General features: G+C 37.0%; 1 protein-coding gene across 1 annotated transcript in view; it reads right to left on the bottom strand.

The window, feature by feature from the left end:
• Window positions 1–2,343: 2,343 nt before the first annotated feature.
• Slc25a21 (solute carrier family 25 member 21) overlaps window positions 2,344–24,155 on the bottom strand; it is a 461,783-nt gene continuing 439,971 nt past the window's right edge. The window contains exons 8-10 of the mRNA XM_077800003.1: window positions 6,851–7,032; window positions 5,952–6,004; window positions 2,344–3,009 (exon numbers count right to left, since the gene is read on the bottom strand). Coding sequence (XP_077656129.1) covers window positions 2,948–3,009; window positions 5,952–6,004; window positions 6,851–7,032 — 297 coding nt within the window. The 3' untranslated portion in view covers window positions 2,344–2,947. The remainder of the gene's footprint in view (window positions 3,010–5,951; window positions 6,005–6,850; window positions 7,033–24,155) is intronic.

The following is a 24,155-nucleotide window of genomic DNA, read 5'->3' on the forward strand; positions in this document are numbered from 1 at the left end:
TTGGTAAAATTCTACAGTTCTTATACCTTCTGTTTAGGAAATTATTCCTGCTTGGCAATATAGGCTTTAAAATACATTTTTAGAACATTGGTACAATTCATCTATTGGAAAATTAATATATTGTGGGCTTTTTTGGTATTAATTCTGTGCAATAACTAAAAGGGCACCTCATTAGATATGGATGTTAAAGATGCATTCATTGAGTGATTTCAACTTCTTCATATCTGTGCTGTGCACAGCGACATGGCAATCCAGTTCTGCCTCATAGGTTTCATGGCTTCCTTTAATACTTAGATGGCTAGATCAGTTAGTTTTTCAAATCACTAGGTTGTAAACACTAAGCAGATTTCTGACATACAAGTAATGTTCTAGGAACTGTTTTTTTGCAAGCAGCAGATAACTTATAGAGAGCTTTGAACTGCATTTATTTCTAAAGCAACTGAAGTCTAGTGCTACAAACAGAGGATTACAACTTCTGAGAAGAATAAGCAGAAAGAGCAGATGAACTCTCAGGGCCATAGTCTTCCTTTGATCTTGTAAAACTCCAATTGACATCTGGAGTTCCTAGTCTGGTGAGAAAATAGACTATAAACCAAATGGAACAATGATCCTATCCAATATTTTGGTGGAGACTTTAAAACCATACCATACAAGGATTCACCTGATGTCCAGCAAAACTGACAAAAAAAGTACAGAATTATTTTCTATCAAATGTTTTTAGGTGGCTACTAAGCATCTTTAAAAAAATATCAAATGTTGTATGGAAACAAAACTAAATGTTATTTTCTTTATCTAAATTAATCTCTTGTTATTGTTATTTATGATTTTCTGGATCCTTTATTTTAAAAAATCTAATATTAGTGATATCAAAGTTTTCATTTCTCTTCCTTAATCTTTTTTTTTTGTTTTTAGCAACCATAAATTCCAATGGAATAATTTAAAAAAGACAACAGAAAGTCCAAATACAATTTGCTATTCAAAGTAAATTATTATTTGAAGCCACTTTAAAAACTCTTGAGAAGGAAAATGGAATGGGATATGGGATTAGGACTATTTAATTTTTAAACACGATTCTTATTATTTAATGTTAACATTTCCTCTGTTTCTTAGAGGGTGAAGGGTTGATATTAAATTGGCAAATGCACTCTTTGGAAATCCTTTTCCATTTTGTCCACAAGGCAGGGTTAAACATTTAATTTCATGGCCTCTGTGCATATAGTGCTCTCTCACAGTATGCAAGAGTATTACCTGCAAGGATAGAATGCAGTTGTGCAACATAGACACATTCTTGTTTCTCTTGGTTTTCTGTTTTTAATGACCCACTTATTGAATATTGGGCTGAAATATAAATTTAAAAAATCACCTTGGAAAGGATGTACAACAGAAGGCTGTGTGTGTATATACAGTATGTTAAAAAGCCTTTTATTTTTATACTTCAAATGCTCTAAATTAATAAAAACTAATAATTACTATGCTATCTTTACTTTTTATTTTGAGAATGCTTTGGTAGAAGAGTTACTTAGTAGAAATATCCCATAGTAGTAGTTCATAACAGGTTTCATCTAGAACATGCAGATATTTTTGTTGACTCATTACTGAAGTAGCATCATTTCAGGATGAAGATATAAAATCAACTTTGGTTATATCAAGACCAAAGAGCTATTTTTTTTTTAGAGTGCATGTTAGTACAAGAATGCTTGGAAATGCTAAGAATGTACTTCTATTTTGAAATATTTTTTCTTTCATACATATTTTAGTATTATAGACAATAAACTTTACACCTGAAGCTGTCACTTAAAACTAACTACCTGGAAATGTAGTTTTACTCTACACTTTTTTTCCTGTGCTAGGGATAGAACCCAGGATCTGGCATATGGGTACATGCTAGGCAAGTGCTTTATCACTGAGCCACACACTCGACCTCTACATTCTTTTTTCCCCTCCACCCAGTACTTCAGATTGAAGGCAGGGTTGCTTTACCACTGAGTTACACCCCCAGTTCTTTTTGCTTTTTATCTTGAGACAAGGTTACTGAGGCAGGCCTCAAAGTTGGGATCCTCCTGCTCAACTTCCCAAGTCACTGGGATTACAGGTGTATGCCCCTACATCCTGCTTTACATTCTTCTTAAGAATGACATAGGTAGGAGTTCTGTACGAGGATATGTGGATGCAATTACAGACAGCACAAATTGGCCCAAGGAGTGCTTCCAATTTGTGATTAATGTTAGTATTTCAGCGACAAAACTTGTCTTCAAAGTAGTTTAATTTCATGTATTCCATTAGTAGTAAAATACATCAGATAGCATGACTTAAAATATATCTACTTTATCAACCATGTAAAATATAAAGTAGATTTAGGAAACTAGAACTAGATAACAGATTTACATTTTAATAACATTCATGAAATTAAACATTCTTAAAAAGCCATTTTAATGCACTTTGAAAATATTCTCCTTCTGTTCTTTAAATATTACTAGTGGAAAAAGTTAACTCCTTATAAAAACTTTAACATTTTTTTCACCCAGTTTTTCCTCAAAATAGCCACAGAAGAATTTACTTTCAAGAACTTAAGCATTTCTAGGCCTCTTAGTTAAAACAATTATCATTATAATGAATTTTCATTATGAAGTAGTATAAGAGGAACATAAGTGATGAAACTCATTTTGCTTTTATAAAAACATAACTGATTCCTATGCAATTTTAATAGTCAACTTATATACCTCATTGTTTCATACTATTTTTTCCACAGCTTTATGTATATGACCCAAACTATCATTTCAAGTTGCCTAAAGATAATTCCTAACGTCTCAAAATAGGCTTTGTTCTTGAACAAGCTGTTTTCCCCTTCATAATCGTATGCCTAGTTTAGCTGATCCGTAGTCTTTCCTCTTCATGGGGTTGCAGAGCAAATACCCATTATCTCAAGGGGAAAATGCTTGGGAGGCAGTCACCAGTTCTCTTGCAGCCATGAATAGGTGTATTCATAAACCAGCAGCATCACTGCACCACCTAGAAAAGAAAAGAACTGTGTTTGTTTGTCACAAATTCTGTGAAACAGCACTGTTCCCCTGGGGTTTCGGAATCCATGAAGTCCCAGGCAGCCCATCAGGCAGGGGCTGTTTGGAACTACCAGTTCTGGAGCTCCAATACATAGATACAAAACTATTGTGGAAAATTCTCAGGGTAAAATCAAGACCATCTTGAGTATCCAAATACATTTTTTCCTCATGAGTTTCTGCAACTTTCATCATTTCTCATCAGATTCTTTTTTCAGGCACTTTTAATTTTTAAAAGTAAATAAATATAGATATATTTAGTCATGTAAGGGCATGTGGCTTTCCTGTGAACAGAAACCTTTAGCTTCTTCATATGTAGGCACAGGAATTTATCTTTTTCAGTCCATAATCGGCATTGTCTTAGGAAATCTCTAAGATGGTGTTTGACAGATGAGTCTATTTATTTCAGATGGCTTTCAAAGTGGATTGCAATGTGAAAAAATATCTTCTGAATGCTTTTTAAAATCTGTACTTGTAAAAGTTGTGAAAAAAAGGAGGTTGGAAGCTAACCATCATTTCATTTATCTACCTAAGATGTATATAGATTTGAACTTGAAAATTTGGTAGATGAGTTGAGTGGCATGAGACCACGATTTGTCTTGGAAGAAAAGAGTTGTATTAAAAGAGGTTTTCTGTGTAACAAAGCAACAGAAATATGATTCAGGAAAGCAAGTTCAATACTGGGAGAAGCAATTGCATGTGAATCATTTTGTGTTCTATCTGATGCAGAAATAGTATGTATCCTCTACTTTAGGACAATCCTTTCGTGTCTAATGGTAGGAAAAATATTACAAGATCAAAATGTGGACAAGTATCCTGAGAACAACTTAGAGAAGACTCAGCTATCTCAAGAGAAGATTGACTTCTGACAGAAAGAAATGAAACTCGATTTTGATCTTATTTGTGTACACTTCCATATGCTTCTTTTTTTTTTTAATCTACATGCTGCACATGTTTGTGAAACCATATACCAAAGATGATTATCTGTCTGTAATTTTCATTTTTAACCCATGAAGATACTCTATTAGGCCCCTTACAGCTGTTGTCACCCTCTGGGAACTCAGCAAACAAAAGAAAATGAACCACAAATGCATATGTGATTACTGTGTTTACTCTTATCAACTGTTCACAGTGTAAGGTAGGAACATACAGAATTGGGTTAGTTTTCAGCTTCATGAGAAGATTTGGAATTTAAACCACAAACTTCAAGATTCTTTTCTGGGAAATACCTGATTATTAGGCACATAGAGCTGTTAAGGCTATTAGAAACAAGATGAGATGCTTCTGCTGACTGAAGGCTGAAAATTTCAGGTTCATCATTCTTTTCTGCTGTCTCCTTTTTTTTTTTTTTTAAATCTTGGTTGGCCTTAACTTGAAAGTCTTACCTTACTTCTCTTTGAAGAAGGAATTTGCACATTTGAAATGAAGTAGAGGCTAGGTCCCTGAAGTTATTTACAATTTTGTTTAAACTGCACAGTAAATTCATGACAACCCTTTTCATGGGGTTTAACACCACAGCAACTCAGAACCCCTCATGCAAAGCATTTAAAGCCCAATCAAACATTTGCAAGCCTCTAACAAAACTTGGGGGCAGATTATTTAGCAGTTTGGGATTAAGGTTCTAGTCAATTACCATTTTAGCTAAACTCTCCCTGGTTTACCACCCTTTTTAGGTCCATCCTTTTCTAAGAAAGCTGATTTAGGGCTACTCCTGCAATTTTTCTCTAATATTATATCTACCAGCAGGTTTTTATTATGTGGTAAAGGAAAAACACTACCTATACTACTTGAAAATATTCACAAAATTCCCAACATTTTTCATTAGTGAGTTTCTTTTAACACATGATTAACAGAAGGCAGGTCCCAATCTCAAATGCAAAACAGAATTGGTGCTTAATATCTACAAAAGTTGGGATAAATAGAATACATGAAAGTGTGTACTGCTTTCTTAACTTCAATTTATAGATGGATGTTCTTTATCTTAGGATGGAAGAATTGCTAGTTTATTGGGTTAAGATCGAAAGGTAAATGTGCATGTGTTTGAGTGCAGCATGGGAGGAAGATGGTAGTATTAAAATGAGGAATGGTAAAAAGAGAGAGGAGAGATTACCAGGAAGTCTAAGTAGGGGCACATGCCTGGTTAGAATTTAAAAAAAAAAAAAGAAAGAACATACTTTTGGTCTAGAGCATACTTCTGTACTTATTCACAAGATTACTAATAATCCAAGACCATTTGTTCAGGCGGTTGAGTCTGCCACAGTGATTTTCTTATCTATTTACATAGAGACAGCTGACTTTCCCTGTGGGGATGGCAGTCAGCTTTTTGTGGGCTGGCATACTCAGGTAAGGCTTGAGCCAGCAGTTGTCACTGTCAAGCTGACAGAGGCCAGGAAAGGTGAGTGCCCAGTCAGGGGTGTCACCACTCCCCAGAGGTGACCCTGAATATAAGTGACTTTTGCTGTTCATGGAGGTGATTCCTCCTCCTTTTCTCCTTTTGAAATAAAGTTGAAGCAGGAGCAAGACTGAGCTGGGAGCACAGGAAGAGTTTTATCTGACTGGTCACTCACCCAGTGACCACTTTAGCCAGAAGCCAAGGTGCATGTTAGCGCTCACTTGAACTCAACAGACTGTGGATCCTTTCCCATTGACTTAAGTTGGGCTTTGTCTCCCATTAGCTTCCAACAGGCCCATAAATAGTACTTTCTAAACAAAGGTAGAACATTTCTGATAGATGCCTTTAGTCTCTTGACTACTGATAGACAACTTTATATCCTCACAGTTTCCCCTCTCACAGTGTGATAAATTTTTACTATGTTGCTGATAGACACAAATGACAAAAGAAGAAACACTAGAACAATAAGGAAGGGAGAATATAAATAATAAAAGCATCATTACCTGGTCCAAGTCTCATAATTTTGGGAAGCAGTCCTTTGTACAAGGCTAAAATCCTAAAACCAGAGAGGAAAAAGCAAAATTCTCATTCCAAAAATAAATGGAGTTAGACCTCAGCTTTATTGAGATGCTGGCCCAGCATTTAAAAAGAAACTATTTGAAATTGAACCACCCCAAACCTGACAGTATCTGGCTTAGCATTCCCTACTGCAATTTGGATGAGGGGAAAGAGTTAATCAATTCTTTATTACCCAGGCTATGCTGGTCTTGTCCAATCAGAAACATGACTTTCATCAGCAAAATGGTTTTTGCTTTCAAGACAGGTCTTGCTTTCAAGGCAGCTGTGTATATGGCCAAGATGACTTTTGTAATCGAATTTAAAAGACCACAAACTCAGTCTTCACATTAGGAAATATGATGCAGTTTAGAGCAAAATAATAAAGTATCACTTGTTTACTTGAGAATCAGTAATTGGTGAGGAGGGGTGAAGAGATAGTAAAATTTTTAAAAAATCAGAAAAGGCACATTTTAAATACAAAAAAATCTAATTTTACAGAATTCTCCTATTTAATTCTCCCAGGAGAATATAATTAGGTGACATTTTTATTAGATTTAGTCAGAAGACAATAATTCTACCCATATACTAATAAGACATGTAACACGCAATATCATATTATGCCAACTGATAAGAAGTTCATCTCACGGCACAAACTGGATGGTATAAGAACATTTTGCCAGCGTCTTGTTATTGTGTAGCTTTGTGAAGTTTGTCATATAGTCCACAGAACTCCTTCAATACACACCCAATCTAGGAGTCTTACTGACTCCCACCAAAATAGAAGTACAATATGGTTTTAACAATACTTGGACCTTGCACACTTATTAAAGTAAGAATGTGTTACCCTTCTTCCTGATAGACTGTTGCCATTGTTTTAAAACAGGTTCTGTACTTGATCTCTCCAGGAACTGGCTGAGGTCCTTGAATCCTACTTTTGGCAACATCAAAAGGGATGTTAATGACTGAGGCTATTGTCCCCGAGAGAAGACCAATCCCAAATTTTCTCAAAAATTCCAAGGTTGGATCCTAAAAGAGAAAAAGAAAAAAAAAAAAAAAAACAGAAAGGGAAGTGGAAGCCCCTACATCAGTTAAACACTATAATGCAATATGTATTTAAGCAGAGCACTGCACTCCCTGGCACCCTCCTGTTACTCCAGCGGAACGCATTAGGATTTCCTAGGCTGGAACTTGTTTTCTTGACAATCCCATTGGCTATGTTTTTACACATGGTCTAAATTGCTGAAGTACACATTTCCTCACACAGGATTTATAAACACAGTTCATAAAGAAAGACTGGTATGGCATATGGGGATGATTTGTATAATTGGGCTTCACAATGTACTTAGTATTACTGTATCAAAACAGGAGAAATCCAAGCACACTATTAGCTAATTGGCCAGAATATTTTACAAATGACAGCAACTTCCACCATGAAGCCTACTAAAATGCTCATTTGTGTGTGGACCCCCAAATGTTAAATTAAATCAAGGCTACTCTCAGTCTGCTGCTATTCCCCTCCAGGTTTTTTGCATTTATTTTCACGTGTAGCTGATCCACTGTACTGAGAAGTGCTAGCTTCCTGTTATTAACAAACCAACTTGGGGCGGCTGCAAAACAGCCTGTGACATTCTGTGCATTATAAACAGTAGTAAGGCACTGGACTAATTGGCTGAAGAATTTATAACCCATTGTTCCTGAACTTATTCTTCTTCATGGCAAAAGAAGAAAAGGAGAGCTGTGTGTGTGTGGGGGGGGGGGTGCAGGGAGGGAGAGAGAGAAATATTTCCTTTTTCCATTTGAATTTAGGCTCTTCACGTTGGTCTGATTTGATTTTCCACCCCTCCCTGCTCTGCTCTCTGACATCAAAGTATTTAATTAGGTCTTATGTGGGAGTCACTTTCCTTCAGCCTATTTTTGTGCCCAGTGAGCTCACATTGTGCTTTGTTATAATGAATTTGTTGGGAAGTTCTCATTATGTTTGCAGCCTCAGTTCTTGCCATGAAGAGAAGTCATGGCACATATCATCAGCTGCTGACTCTGACTCCCATCTTATCTCTCTCCCCCTCTCTCTTTTGGTGAATATTTCAGAAGCATCATCACAGAGGAACAATACAGGTTGTGCCATGACATTATTTTATATGGCAGAACTAAGCGAGAGAAGCATACCCTGAGAAAGAAAGAAAGAAACAGAAAGAGAGGGAGGAAGGAAATAAATTCAGGTCTCAGCACTGCAGGTTTCTAGCTTCTATGGAAGAAGAAAACTCCTGGAGGCTCTGAAATTCTCAACTGAACCAGGAGCTAGTTACCATCACAAAAACTCCTATGAGGCTGAATATAAAAAGCAAGGGATTCAGTAATAATTCTTGGATCTAGGCCATACAGGTGCCGGGGAGGTTTAAAGGGATTTAAAAACCAACAGGGTGTTTCTACAGGAAAAACAATGCAGTGATTGCAGTAAGAGTGAGGTGTGTTTAAATAATTCCCCCTCCCCCCATTTTTTCTCTTTTACAAGGAGAGAAAAATGCCTTTATGTTGCCCTTCTCTATTATGGCATAGAAGCAGAACCGGAGCTCTGGAGGACGGCAAATTCAGCACCAGCTCAAGTTGTCTCAATTTGGATGAGTCACTGAATCCCGCAGAGCCTATGTATAGAGGGAAGTTTTTAACACCTACCTCACCTGGGTAGTGTCATTTTCTGAGAAATAAGAGTGATAAGAGGGGAAATGTGCTATGAATGTTGTACAAGCCTAGCAGAAAATGGATAGTATTGTGACATAGCCTGTTTTCTAGTTGCAAAGCATCCTGTAAAAACATGCCCTCATGGTGTCCCTGTGACACAACCAAGTTCTCTTTCTTTTTCTATTGAGCAAAAGATTGAAAATGATGACCATATGCACGTTATTCTTCTGAGAAGTTTAGCTGACATCATCAAGCACTCAACCTCTCCCACCTCCTGATGTGTTTGCTGAGGACCAGGGATAGGAATGGAAGGTAAGCTAAGACATTGCAAGATCACTGCTTTAGGCACGATTAGAGACCAAAACCTAAGGTTTCCAAGCCAGCAGTGTTCACTGGCCAAAGTGAGTGTCAACCCTGCATTTTCTGTACATTCCTCACCATAATGGTAATGTCCCACAGTAGATTCCAAATCCAGCTATGCATCAGAATCACCTGGCAGCTTTACAAATACAGATGCCGGCCCCCTATCTTGACCCAGCGTAGCTTCTCAGATCAGAATCTCTTGGAAAAGCACCTGAAAGTGGTTTTAAAAGCTGTCAGACTTCAGTTCTGGGAGCCAGTGATTTTGGTGTTCTATGCAAAGTAGATGGCTGCTTGCTGCCTTGTGGGCATTCCAGGGTGAAAAAGTTCTTTTGGAATGGCTGAGAGTATTCCTCACCACCTGGCTTCTGAACTCTGATCAATTTCTTCCCCTGACCCCACAGTTTGCTTTATGACGTCATCCCAGCGGGGACTGGGTGAGCCAAGGAGGGCCCCCTCCACTCCTGTCTGCTATCTTCACTACATGGGGTCATGAACCATGTAGTGAAATTTAGTCTCTCAAATGCCTCCTTCTCTGTTCCCTCCCAGCCACCTCACCTCTCTGGCTTCACCAGGTCTTGCTTCCTTCCTGACTTATGGTCTAGTTTTCACAAAGACATTGGGGCTTTTTTTTTTTGTTAAGAGATTTGCTTTTGTTATCTTCCTACTCAAAGATCTTCAATACTTCCCTGATGCATCGAAACTAATGCCAAGGGCTGGGGATGTGGCTCAGCGGTAGCGCGCCTGCCTGGCATGCGGGCGGCCCAGGTTCGATCCTCAGCACCACATACAAACAAAGATGTTGTGTCCGCTGATAACTAAAAAATAAATATTAAAATTCTCTCTCTCTCTCTCCCTCTCTCTCTAAAAAAAAAAAAAAAAAGAAACTAATGACAAAATACTCTTTCAGTTTCCTTCACATGATACTCTTTCAACTACATTCCTACACCCAATCCATATTATAGTCACACTGGTTAATTCATACTGACCCAAATATACCAAGCACATTCCCAATTTTTGGCCTTTCTTCAAATTACTCCACAGCTGAGAATGTCTTTCTTTATCGTATTCAGCTAGGGCAATCTCATTTCTCCTTTAAGATCAAGTTTAAATCTCCCTTGCCCAAGAAACTTATGGATACCTATATCAGAGTTAATTTTTTCCTTTCCTCTGGCCTGAGACACTGTCTTAACTCCATCACCCTTGGTATGGTTCATTTTGTGTTTTGTTTATTTTGCATGTATCTATCTCCCTTGCTGGATTATGAGCCCATACAAAACAAGAGTCGTGTTATATTTCTTTGCATTTTCTATTTTGTGGTGTACATAGTAGGTGCTAAATAAATAACGGCCAAATGACTATCAATGCACCTACTTATTTTACTGTTATACAAACATTAATCATTGATGATTCTTTCTCAAGATTCTGCATCTATTTGCTAGGAAATGGACCTATTAGCACTCTTCATTTCCATCTTTCCATCAGGAAGCATCAACATGAGAGCAAGACAAGGCATTGGCATTTGGAAAGTGTAATAGTTCAGAGTAGATAAATTGTGACTCTCAGGCCACAGAGCCACGCTCCATTGCCCACTGACTCTCAGAGAACAGCATGGCATGTCAGGCTCAGACCAGATTTTAGCAAAAATATACAACTGGAAATAGAGTGAGACTCAGAAATGTTACTCTTTGCTTAATAGCCAGAGGAATCCACTTCTAAAAGAATGAGCACTGTCGTAGCTGGATTACAGAGAGAAAAAGGTAGCATTTAATATTTGGGTTTCAAAATAAGATCTTGATCATGAAGAGGGAAGTTCTGGAGGAGAAGCATCATCTTGGAGAAGATTGGGGGCAGGGAGCAAAATTTGAGGAGTCCACATGGGAAGAAAGAGGCTCCACCAGTGGCTTGGCCAGAAAGTCACCACAGGGAGGACCTCCTGCATACTGTACCATGCTTTACCATCCTGGGAAGGACCCTGTGGCTAGGGAGGAGCACCTCCTTTGACAGCAGCTATCCTGGCTGTCCTTGATAACTGCTGCCTAACCAGGCAGATATTTAGATCTGCATCATTCACAGGCCTGTGACAGACCTTCTAGTGATGACACTGCTGAGCTTAGGACACTATGTTCCCAGCCTTCCTACTTGACCTTTTCCTTCCTACCATCCTTTCACTTCAGGTTAGCTACATCCTTTAATCTGCCATAGAAAAGGTAACAATTTTAATAACATTAAATGTTTAAGTATGTTTTCTGTGCCAGACCTGCTAAGGACAATTATGTATGCCTTAGGCCAGTACATCTTTACAACCTTTGAACTAATAACTATTATTATTATTCTTATTTTACAAACAAATTTGTAAAAGTTAAATATAGGAAGAGAATGTTCGTCACATTCAAGCGAACCCAAGACTTTGCCTCAAGGCATTTGTTGCCTGGTATGAGTCCATGGGTGGGCTGGTGGGGAGATGTCCAAGAACTTCTCAGAATTATAAGCAGTGCTTCTGTGTATGTGCATATGCTTTTCTGGGAATAGTGTCTATAGATTTTATCAGGCTTGTAAAAGCTTTTAAAAAAAAAAACTTCACGAGAGCATTTTCTCTACCAATAAAGTAAGTAAAGTTTATAAAGTAAGAAAAGGACAGTGCAGGGTTAAAAACAGTCTGATAACAGGAAGCCCAATTTTCACATACAGTTATCAAGCAATTCACCTTAGTGAACAGATTTCCACTCACGTTCCTGCTATGGAGTCCCATTACACATTACCTCAACCACATCCACCCACTCAGTGGCTCTCAATCCTGGGCCCAGGCCACCATCATTACCACCATGTGGGTCCTTATTAGAAATAAAAAGTGGTGTTTCACCCCAAACCTACTGAATCTGGAGATGGAGACCAAGAATTGGTTTAAACAAATTCTTCAAGTTATTTGGATAGTTGCCAAAGTATGAGAACCACTGTTTAACTGAAGTTTAAAATTCATCCTCTTTGGATCCTTGTGATGATAATCAATGCTCTAAGATTCATCTTAACCATTGGCTATAAGAGGCTGTTTATATGCTGGGAAACATCTTAAAACTTTCATTAGCGGAGGCAGGGCTTTTAGGAAAGAGAACTGAAAGTCTCTCCTATTTCCAGGTCAGCTCAAATAAAAAGGCATTCATGTGGGGTTGTCTGGTCTGGGCAGTATCTATCACAGAGTTTTAACTAATCATTCTGTATTGGCTATCAGCAAGTCATCCCAGCGTATCTGCTAATAATGGTAACAATAAATAACAAATTAATAGTAAAATAAACAGCAACAATAAAATAAACATATATGCTAAGATAGTTGTATTATTTTTCATAACTCATCATGAGAAATATGATTATTAATGTTCCTTATTACCAAGAAAAATGCTATATGCAAAATGTATACAAAGCAGAGATATTATATAACAAATCCTAAGAGTTAGGTACCTAAACTATTTTACAGATAAGGACATGCCAGCTGTATAAGATCACACTGCTGGTAAGAGGTGAAGCCTAGATTTGAGCCCAGGATCTTCTGACTTCCAAGTCTATATGTCATAGTACTTCTTACTCATCATTCATTTGTTGTTTACCCAACCAACAAACTATTATTGGGGCCTGGCCCTACACCTTATGAAGGGGTACAAAGGTAAATGATCCAGAGAAGGAGTTTGGGGCAAGTACACAATCAACCATCTCTCTACAACATGATCAGTACAAAGTGGGTTTTGAACAAACTGCATGAACAAACACACAGTAGGGAGAGAGAAGTTACTTATGGGATCTCACTATCAGAGTCCTGTGAGACAGTGCCTCTCTTATGCCTCTTAAAAGCTTAGTCATTCATTGGTAATTCAGGAAGTGAACAGAGGTCATCATGTTATTTCAAGTCACCAAGTTGATTCATGAAGCTGAATGGTTAGCTACCTGGCTTGAGAATTTCACAGTCATTTAGCTTTTATTCCCTTAGTTTTTTTTTTTAAACTGCAGTAAGAAGATGATGATAAGATAGGCCAGAGTTAAGTGTTTTCTACATATTTAAGTTTCATAACATTTCTGAGCAAATGAGGTACCTGAGTCTATGGAAATTTCCTAATTTACAAAAAGGATATAATTTTAAATGAGTCAAAAGACAACCAAGGATATTGGGGAGGGAGTGGCTGTGATCAAAGCATGTTATTTGCATGTGTGAATATACCACAATATATAATTAAAATGCACACACAGAGATAAGAGACTCAAGTTTCTATTATTTAGAAGTGAAAAAAGCCAAGGTATTGAGGTTCCCTGAGGCTGACCCATCAGTGCAATTAGAGACCCATACACTTGCATCTCAGGACTGTATTCTAATTCAACATCCCAGGAGACCACTATTCAGACCAAAAGAAGACTTAAATGGTAGAAAATAAGATTCTAGTATCAAAAGCCTAGGAATGAACTCAGAATGTCACCTAGTCTAAGCCAAATATTCAGGATATACAACATTTAAATTATATAGCAGGATATTCGTGTTGATGAAAAATCTATTGTTATTAAAAATATCCAACTTACTTCCATAATTGTTTCCAACTCTCAACAATCAGGAAATTTTCCCAACTGACATAAATCATTTTACTCCAATTCTTTGCTTAAATGCCAGGGCAAGCAACCATCACCATTTTCAGTATAATTCATCAGGATTTAAAAACCATTATTGCAATAATCTTTTCCCCATATGTAAAAACATAGTTCCTTTAAAATATTTATTTATAATGAGTATGTATTATTTTTCCTTCTACACATTTTTTCTCTAAATATTTTCAGATTTTTTTCTCATAAAATATTTGTTTTGTAACTAACCTGGAGCTGAGTATACTGAAATATTAATGAATATTACACATATTTACCTTATTCTGTGATACAATATGAAATGCAATATTCATTGGGTACTTTTTGATTAATTCCTTGCAGACGCTTTAAGGCTAAAGTTAATATTCTATTTCACAAATGAGAATCAGAGAGAGAAGGTATAACTTGTCAAAGCCAAATGACTAAATAGTAAGTATGAGAATTGGGAATTAACACCAAATTCTCTTACTAGAATTCTCTGGCTATTTCTATTATTCTTCTGAAATCTTTGTGAGAGAGCAGAGCTGAAGATGTGTTTACCAGCTCCTATTCAGGGAGATCAATAATCCCAAAAGGGTTTATTTATGAACTCTCTAGTATTTAACAAAAGTGCAAATGAGTGATCCCAAAACATTGGAAGTTGTAACATTCTACAACCTCTAAAAATTCAACAAAAGTCACCCAGTCTCCTTCGCTGTGAAGAAGAAGCTTTATAGTTTGATGTTACCCCATTTATTGATTATTGATTTTACTTCTTGTGCTTTAGGAGTCTTGTTAAGAAAGTCAGTTCCTAAGCCAATATGTTGGAGGGTTTGGCCTATATTTTCTTATAGTAGGTGCAGGGTTTCTGGTCTAGTACGTAATTCCTAGATCCATTTGAGTTGAATTTTATGCAGGATGAGAGATAGGGGTTAAATTTCATTCTACTACATATATAAGGATTTCAAGTTTTCCAAAAGCACCATTTGTTGAAAAGTCTATCTTTAGAGAATGGGAGAAAGTCTTTGCCACCTGCACTGAGGTGAACTCTCCAGTACTTAACAAAAGTGCTAATGAGTGATCCCCAAACATTGGAGGTTGTGACATTCTACCACCTCTAAAAATTCAACAAAAGTCACCCAGTCTCCTTCGCTGTGAAGAAGCTTTATAGTGCTTTTGGAAAACTGATAGAACATTAATTTTTAGGATATATAAAGAACTCAAAAAACTTAACTTCCAAAACCAAATAGCCCAATCAATAAATGGGCAAAAGAACTGAAGAGGCACTTTACAGAAGAACAAATATGAATGGTCAACAAATATACAAAAAAATGTTCAAAGTCTGTAGCAATTAGAGAAATGTAAATTAAAACTACACTGAGGTTCCATCTTACTCCAGTCAGAATGGCAGTCATTAAGAAATCAAGTAACAACAAATGTTGGTGAAGATGTGGGGGAAAAGATATACTCATACATTCCTGGTGGAACTGCAAATTGGTGCAACCACACTGAAAAGCAGTATGGAGATTTCTCAAAACACTAGGAATGGAGCCATCATTTGACCCAGTTACCTCACTCCTCAGTATATATCCAAAGGATTTAAAATCAGTATACTATAGTGACACAGCCACATCAATGTTTACAGTAGCACAATTTACAACAGCTAAGTTATGAAACAAACCTAGGTGTCCAGATGAATGGGAAAATAAAATGTGGTATATATACACAATAGAATATTACTCAGTCACTAAGAAGAATGACTTTATGACATTTGCCAGTATATGAATGGATCTGGAGACTATCATGATAAGTGAAATAAGCCAGTCCCCAAAAGCCAAAGTTCAAATGTTTTCTCTGATATGTGGAAGTTAGCCCTCAACAAAGGGTAGGGAGGGGAAAAGTAGAAGTTCCATAGATTAGACAATAGGGAAAGGAAGAAATGGAGGGGGAATAGGAAAAGGAAAGTCAGTGGAATGAATCTGACATAATTTTCCTATGCACATATATGAAAACATCACAATGAATCCCATCATCATGTTTATCCACAAGAATGGGATCCTAACTAGAATAAGATATATTCCACGCTTGTATAATTATATCAAAATGGATTCTACTGTCATGTATAACTAAAAAGAACCATAAAGTTGAAAAAAGGCACCAAGTCATCAGAAGTGTGATGTATGGCTCAAAATGGTTAACAACACATTTCATATTTGTAAATAATTTAACCATTGAATCCAAACTATATAGCCAACAGGTAAAGACAGCATCAGAAACTTAAGGCAATGGCAGCTGAGGAGTTAACATGCATAAGCACAGATGCAAACTATCTTGATCAAAAAAGGCATATGCCTCCCCTTTTACCTTACCTGGCATGTGCTCTGATGCCCTGCTTAGTGACTGGCCAGCTGGCTGCTAGCTTGATATACAGAGTACAATTGCTCATCTCACAGGCCTTTGTGATTAGGGCCTGGCATCTTTAAGAAGACATTCCACACAGATACAGGCCTGGAGAAGGGGGTCAAAGATGATGGGGGAGCAGGATATGTTAGATAGTGAGGAATGGGGGTAGTGAAGGAGACTGGGCAGGAGGACTGCTGCTCTGCAGAAGGCAAAGTAGTACAGCAATGAGGCCCCTCATTTAAAAAAAAATATATAGTGTTTTTTGGGGGGTACTGGGGATTGAACCCAGGGGCACTTAACCATGGAGCCACATCCCCAGCCCTTTTTTTTTTTTTTTTTGTATTTAATTAGAGACAGGTTTTCACTGAGGTGCTTAGGGCCTTGCTAAGTTCCTGAGGCTGGCTTTGAACTTGCGATCCTCCTGCCTCAGCCTCCTGAGCCGCTGGGCTTACAGGCATGTGCCACCATGCCCCACCCCCTTTTAATTAATTTATTTTTTAAGAATATTCCCATCTTATGTCAGCCTAAATCACATTTGTGTGTGTGCGTGTGTGTGTGTGTGTGTGTGTGTGTGTGTGTACTTGGGATTGACTCCAGGGTGTTTTTACCACTAAGCTACATCCTGAACCTTTTTTTATTTTGGGACAGGGTCATAATCTGAGTCAGGGTCTTGCTAAGTTGCTGATGTTGTCCTTGAACTTGCGATTCTCCTGCTTCAGTCTCTGGAGTTGCAGGGATTATAGGCATGCACTACTGCACCTAGTTCCAAATCACATTTTCTTTGTTCTTTGCAATTATCTTCTTTTTTTATTAGTTCATTTATATATATATATATATATATATATATATATATAAGATATATATATATATATTATATATTAGGGTTTATTTATATATATATTAGGGTTTATTTTGACATAATCATAGAAGCATGGAATATAGTTTGTATAGTACTTTTGAATATAGTACTTTCCTTTCCCCTCCCCTCCTGCTTCCCCTGTTCCCTTTTCTCTAATAAAAAAAGTAATACTTTTTTATTTATATATCTTTTTAAATTAGAGAATTACACATATATATTTTTATATATGAAATTCACTGTGGTGTATTCATATATGTACATAGAAAAGTTTGGTCAGATTCATTCTACTAATCCTCCCTTTTCCTGTCCCTCCTCCATTCCCCTCAATTTCCTTCCTGTCCTCCATTGATCTCTTTTCTATATTCATGAAGTTTCCCCCACACTTTTTTATTTCCTCCCCCTCCCTCTTTCATTCTTTCTTATCCCTTATTTTGGATTAGCTTCTAACATTCAACCTTTGCCTTTCTGAGTCTGGCTTACCTAGCATTATGTTTTTTCAGTGCCATCCCTTTACCAGTAAATGCCATAATTTCATTCTTCTTTATAGCTAAGCAATACTCCATTGTATATATATAGGCCACATTTTTAATCCATTCATCTGTTGACAGGCTTCTGTGCTGGTTCCATAGCTTGACTACGGTGAATTGTGCTACTATAAACATTGATTTGGCTGCATTCCTATAACATGCTAATTTTAGATCTTTTGGATATATACAGAGGAGGGGTATAACTGAGTCACATGTATTTCCATTCCTACTTTTTTTTTGAGGAGTCTTCATACTGCTTGAGAGTGGTTGGATTTGTGATTATCATCCTTTAATTCCTGTTGGTAGCACATAAAATTGGACAGTCCTACGCGAAGTCACACAATTTATGGGGTATATAAAAGTATTTCTTTGCAGAATTCAATTTTAAACTACCTCATTCCATACCCTTTGCAGCATATAACTATCACTAGCTGAAGAGGTGTTTGCAATGTAGTCCTTCATTTCCCCAAGACTGAAAGCAAAAGGCAGTGCAAACACGAACTCTGGAATGTATCCCTGTGTGAAAAAACAGCAGAAAATACAGTCTAGTAATAAATTTTTTGAAATTTTCATTTTCTTTTGAATCATCCTGTATACCTTAATTTCAGAGAACCACTTGAAAAAATATCTCCCATATAATTTTGAGTAGTAAGATATTCAGTTTAACATACTGAATGGAGGATGGATGAGAGTATAGCTGGAGGGATTCACATCTAGCTTAGCAAAGTGGTTCTGTGAAAGAAGTGTCTATATAGCAGATAGGCTGAAGATGGGCTGTATGCACCTGGGTAAAGATGGGAAAGGCCTGCTCATTGGATCTGATGACCCAGGTTGGGAGGGGAAGTGGAAGTGGGATGACAGAGTAAGGACTTGACATTAAATTTGTTGTCACAAGCTTTAGTACTGGACTGAACCCACAAAGATTAAATTTAAGAATAGTGAATGTAAAATTCTTTTTTTAAAAAAATTTTTAGTCGTAGATGGACAATATCTTAGGTTTATCTATTTTTTTATGTGGTGCTAAGGATTGAACCTGGTGCCTCAGGCATGGAAGGAAAGCACCATACCACTGAGCCACAACCCCAGCCCCGACAAAATTCTTAGTTTAGGCGATTGTACATGTTTAAGATGAGGGCAACTAGCCTGCAGTTCACATAATCTGCAGTTCACATAATCTGAGGTTTTTAATTGACCATAAAGATTTATACATACCAACATCTTTGCATAAAACAACATACATCCTCCCTCCCTTCTCTCCATCCTTTTCCCCCAAAAGTCTTCAACAGTCCATCTTTGCAGTCTTTGGCTGCATTAAGAAAGATGTATGTTCAGATCACAGGAAGGTTGACCCTAGTGTACTCTGAGTTGGTCAACACAAAACTGTAACACTCTGTTCAGCTCTGACAATGACCTTGACAAATCTGATGCCTATATTAGTGGGAAGAGAGGACCACCTAGAGGACATGTCACTTAAAGAATGGATGAGGAACTGTGCATACATTCTGAAGAAGGGAACACTCAAAGCTTCATGTATCCACATATTTGAAGAGTCATAATATGATTAACAACACAGACTCTGGTATCAGATTGCCTGGGTTCAAATCTGACTGGAATTAGTGGAGATGAGCACCATAGTATTTGTGAAGACTCTTTTTTTTTTTTTTTTTTTTTGTGGTGCTAGGGATTGAGCCTAGGGCCTGTGCATGCGAGGTAAGCACTCTATCACCTGAACTATATCTCCAGCCCCTGTGAAGACTCTTAAAGGAATGTGCCATGTCACATTCATCCTTGTGTATATACCGGGCCTGACACAACATAGGTGTTTAATAGTTTCTTTAGTTTCCCTCTATAGAGACGTAATAAGCAAAGAATGAAGGTTTCAGAGGCAAATAACAAAGAAGGTACATACACACACTGGCTAAGCACCTGGAAGCAACCACAAGGCAAATAAAAGCAGCTTATCATTGCTTTCCCCACAGCTGGCCATGGTGGTCATGAAAATGATGTGGTGTATTGAAATCATAGTTGTCTCCTGGTAACTGAGTGAGGAAGCATCTTGAGTGAGAGAGAACTGCTGTTGCTTCTTCTTTTTTCCTTTTTAGAGAGGGAATTTGCATTTTAAATATTGTTAGTTTTAATGGGCCCAGGTCAGCTAGGAGTCGAGTCAGCTCTCAGCATCCACTTTTCATTCTCCAATCTTGGTTCTTTTTTGTTGTTTTGTTCATAAAATTTGACAGAAGCATGCTTTCCCCTGATGTCATGGTGCCATGCTGTTTTGTCCTTGGCGAAAATATCTGCTATTGAAGCTTAATTAAAAATACAGTTGTTTCCACTTTGTAGCTATCAGAAGAATCTATTATAGTGTTTATTTTCTCTTCATGTGAGATAATTTGGGGAAATGCTAGCTCCTCACTCCACAAAAGGTCACTAAACTAAAATGAGATGGTTTAATTGATAAGCATTCTTTAAGGAATGTGCAGTATTCCCAAGATCCTATCCTTGCAGGGCTCTGGGCTTTGGAATGAAATCAAAGTCTTTTTAAAAGCTCCGCATCTAAATGTAGCCATTCAGAAAATAGCCATGAAAATTCCTTTCTTCCCCCTAAGCTATCCGTTTGTTAAAGTGTTGTGAAATGTACAATAATTTTCAAGGTCTTAGCCACTTAACTCAAATTATAAAGCATATAAAATGTCAAAATGTTTTATGATTTAAACCGTTTTCACTTGTTTCATATATATTTCATGTATAATATATTCTATATAATTACACGTGCCTATATATTCACATGGTTAGATAATGCCTTCTAAGAGTTAATTAAATCTTCAAGTGTTATCATACTAAATGAAGGAAAGTATTTCTGCATTTCCTTGGGAACCTAGTAGAGTTTTTCCTTTTTGGCATGCTTCATCTGTTCCTTACCTCAATAAAAACACTGACCTCAAAGAAAACTAACAAACCAGGTTCCCCAAACAGAACTCTAAAGGTTGAGAATCAAGGCAAGGCATACTGAGACACTTTGATATGTAAGTAGGGAGATGATCGTGGAGAAGTCTTCAAACCAAATATATTTCATGAGAGTCTACCTCTCTACTTCTATACATGATGCTTTCCCATGCCCGTTTAGTTCCACTTATGTAATATATTTGTTCAACATACCCCCCTCAGATAAATCATTTAAGGGAAGTAAACCTTAAAATTATATGTCTAAAATATTCTGACCCCCCCCCCATCTCTGCGGCTCTACTTCCTCCTTTCCTGCTGGTTCTTCATACACCAGCTAACCTTATTATCTTTTCCAAAGATTCCTTAGTATCTTTCTGCTTCAGGGCAGAACATGACCTGTTCTTTCTGTCTAGTATACTCATCCTCTTCCCTTTGGCCTGGCTGACCTTCTCTTTCTTCAGCCCCAGCCTACACATTATTTCTGAAAGAACGCCTTTCCTACATCCTCTTCCTGCTCCACCATGGGACTAGATCAGGATCCTTGGTTATCAATTTTCACAGCTTGATAGTTGTCTTTATGGCATTTAACACAATCATGATGCTTCATCTCCCTGTTTAATGACTGGTTTATTGTCTATTTCCTCTACCAGACTATAAACTCCATTAAGGCAAGAGCAGTGCTCATGGTTGGTAAGGTGGTGCCATGCATAAATAGACTGGACCCACTGAGCATCTCAAGCTATTCGTACTTCATTTCCATCCACTTGGGTGGTGCCTGACTGGAAAATTCTGACTGAAGTTTATTTAAGAAAGTGTCTGAACACCTTCCCCCCACCTCTACCTCCCCTTCCCCCAGCACATATGCCCCAGGGAGTCTGAGCAAACTGCCAATGAAAGATAGTCTTTTTACTACAGAATCTTGTCACATATCCTGGAATTTTATAGAAAATATATACTTGTAGTTTTCTCCCCACTGGTTACTAGAAAGGAGAATTGTTCTTAATGAAACTTTAATACTTCTGCCCTTCCCATTAACGGATGATTGGTAAGATTAATGATTAAGAGAGAATCAGAAAAATAAATGATCATAAATTAAATCCTACTATGATCTAATTCTATTGAGATTCTTCTTTTCAAAATACAAATGGCTTTGTTTAAGTTTTCCACTTGAACCCAAAGGTGCATTTTTCACTCAGTTCAGTACACACCTTAGGGAAGGATATAGCTCTCGATCACGAAACTAACACATTTCCATGTTTTTTTCTGATAAACTAAAGTATGTCTGGGATCACCCTCAGACTTTCTACAGAATGTACAAAACAAAGAAAATCTTAAAAACCAAAAGAAAAAACATTTGCCTTTCTGAGAGGCAATCTTCTATGACTTCTATGACTATTACCTTGGAAGAAAATAAAATTTGTTTGACTTAATGCTGTCTGTAGTAAAAAGACCACAGGGACAGCCCTAAATGGTTTATTAAGTAAGAAAGATTGAACACATGAAAAATTGTTCTCTCTTAAAACATTTCTAACCCACACATGTAATTTATATCATGGCAAAATTCAACACAAAAACTGTATTGTTTTTGGCACAATAACCTGCAAACATCCCTGGTTAGGATGCAAACTAAAAGCACAGCTTAATACTGTTGACAACCACTAGCTTTAGACAGTGATTTCTACCATTATTTTATTTATGGAAACATATGAAAAGAGGTAACTATGGAAATAGAAGATCAAGTTATTAAAGGCATGTAATATTCTAATCTTTTGATTCTTATTTGCATGTCAGCATCATAAATAATATGCTCTGAATATCCCCAACATAGAATAGGAATGAAAGAAAATGATTTTGCAATGAAAGCTTACTCCCAAGGATATTTGAAAAAGATGTCAGTATTTAAGTTAATCAATATCTGTTTTTAGCAGGCTTTATTATAAGAAGTGGCAGTCTCTTTCTGGGGAGAGAGGGTAATTCTTTATACTGACATTCTATTCCATTTTCTGTAAAATGTAAATGGATGCCTCCATTAAATGAATTCCATGGTCAGTTAATATCCAAAAGCAGTTTTTTTCTCTATTACATCTTCATGTTCACTATACAATAGGAATAGTTAATTCCTAAAATAAATGTAAAAGAATATAACACAGAGCATCATTTTCAAATTAGTAATGACCAGTTCTTCCAGGACCATACAATGGATTATAGAGTAAGGTTGTGAAAAGAAAGGACCAGGGTGCAGGTCTGAATGAAATAGAAGAAGAATGTGATTACATTATCTGGACATTCCAGCTACTTCACGTTCTTAGATTTTAGAAACCATTTTTAAAGAGATAATTCATGTGCAACAAAATACAAGGTAAAATGCAGTTAGAGCACTCCATGCTATAGTACAAAGAATTCTGGCCTCTGGTTCTTTCCCTCCTCCTGCTATGCCTCTGAGCCCCATTTGGTTTCTAACAATTTGTTTTCCTTGTCTGAAAACAACAGATATTGTGATGAGGATCAGGCAAAATTATGGAGTCTATGAAAATGTTTTGAATAGTGAAATGGCATAAAGGGTTAGGAAAATGATGCTTGAAAAATGTTTCTATCACAGATGACCAACCTAAAGAGTTTGTCAGAAATTGAAGGGGTGGATATCTGAACCACATGGTCTGGGTTTACTGTTTCAAGTTCCTACTTACCTCTGTAGATATAGATTTAGAATTGAGTAAAATGTGCAGAAGTAACCTAGGTAATCTATTTTAGGAGGTTCTATTAAACTTATTATTTATTTATTTCCTATTGTAAAATTAAAAAAAGTAAAAATAAAAGCTTGCAACAGTTCAGAATGGTCTATAAGAAAGTACCACTACTTGCTTCATCATTCTTGACCTTTCTCTCTCTCTCTCCCTCCCTCCCTCCCTCTTTCTCTCATAAGCACACATGCTCACACAAGATTCTCAATTTTCACTTCCCAGAGATAATCATTATGACCAGCTTCTTGTAAAATCAAATAATTTGAAGTTGAAAAACATTGCATGACATTTATGGATTTCAAAAAATTAAAGAGAAATCTAGAATTATCTTATGCCAGTTAGAGTTGGTGAAATCTCAAATTCCCTTGGAACAACAGAGTGGCAGACTGCTGGGTGAGGGAATTGAAACAATAACCCTGTAAACAAACTGCCCAAAGTGAATGACCAGAGACAGCCTACAGCAAAGATGGAATAATGCCTTCAAGGAACACCCACCTCCTCCTCACGGTTTATAACCACTTGATGACGTTCTTCAACATGTTTTAATGATTATCATACCTTCCCCTTCACAAAGGATTGATTTATTATGGTTTAAATTTAAAGAATACTAGTTTCCCAGTTTTGAATCGGGCTTAGATTACAGAACACATAAAATCAATGACTTTGTTCCAGGCAAGAAAAACATAGTATTCATCTAAGTGCAAAAAGAATAGTCCTGGGGAAAAATTCCTCATGCAATTCTTCATACTAACCATTTCCATCACTGGCCTCTCCAACCTCTCCTCTTCCCCCAGCACTGTCATCAGCATCATAACACTTTCATGGTACCTTAACATTCACAAACTACTTTGAATATTATTTATTTTAATTCCTGAATTTTTTGTCAAATACTTTTAATTTACAGATAAAATTTTCTGCAGCTCAGAGCAGTGAAGTGCTTGGTTCAAAGTCATGGAATTAAGGACAGGTCTTTTCCTTTCACCAACATTAACTGATAAACTTCTAAGTGTCTATCTCCACTCACGTATCTCCTCTCAAGCT

This window comes from Urocitellus parryii, chromosome 6 (genome assembly GCF_045843805.1).
Source record: "Urocitellus parryii isolate mUroPar1 chromosome 6, mUroPar1.hap1, whole genome shotgun sequence".
Lineage (NCBI taxonomy): Eukaryota > Metazoa > Chordata > Mammalia > Rodentia > Sciuridae > Urocitellus > Urocitellus parryii.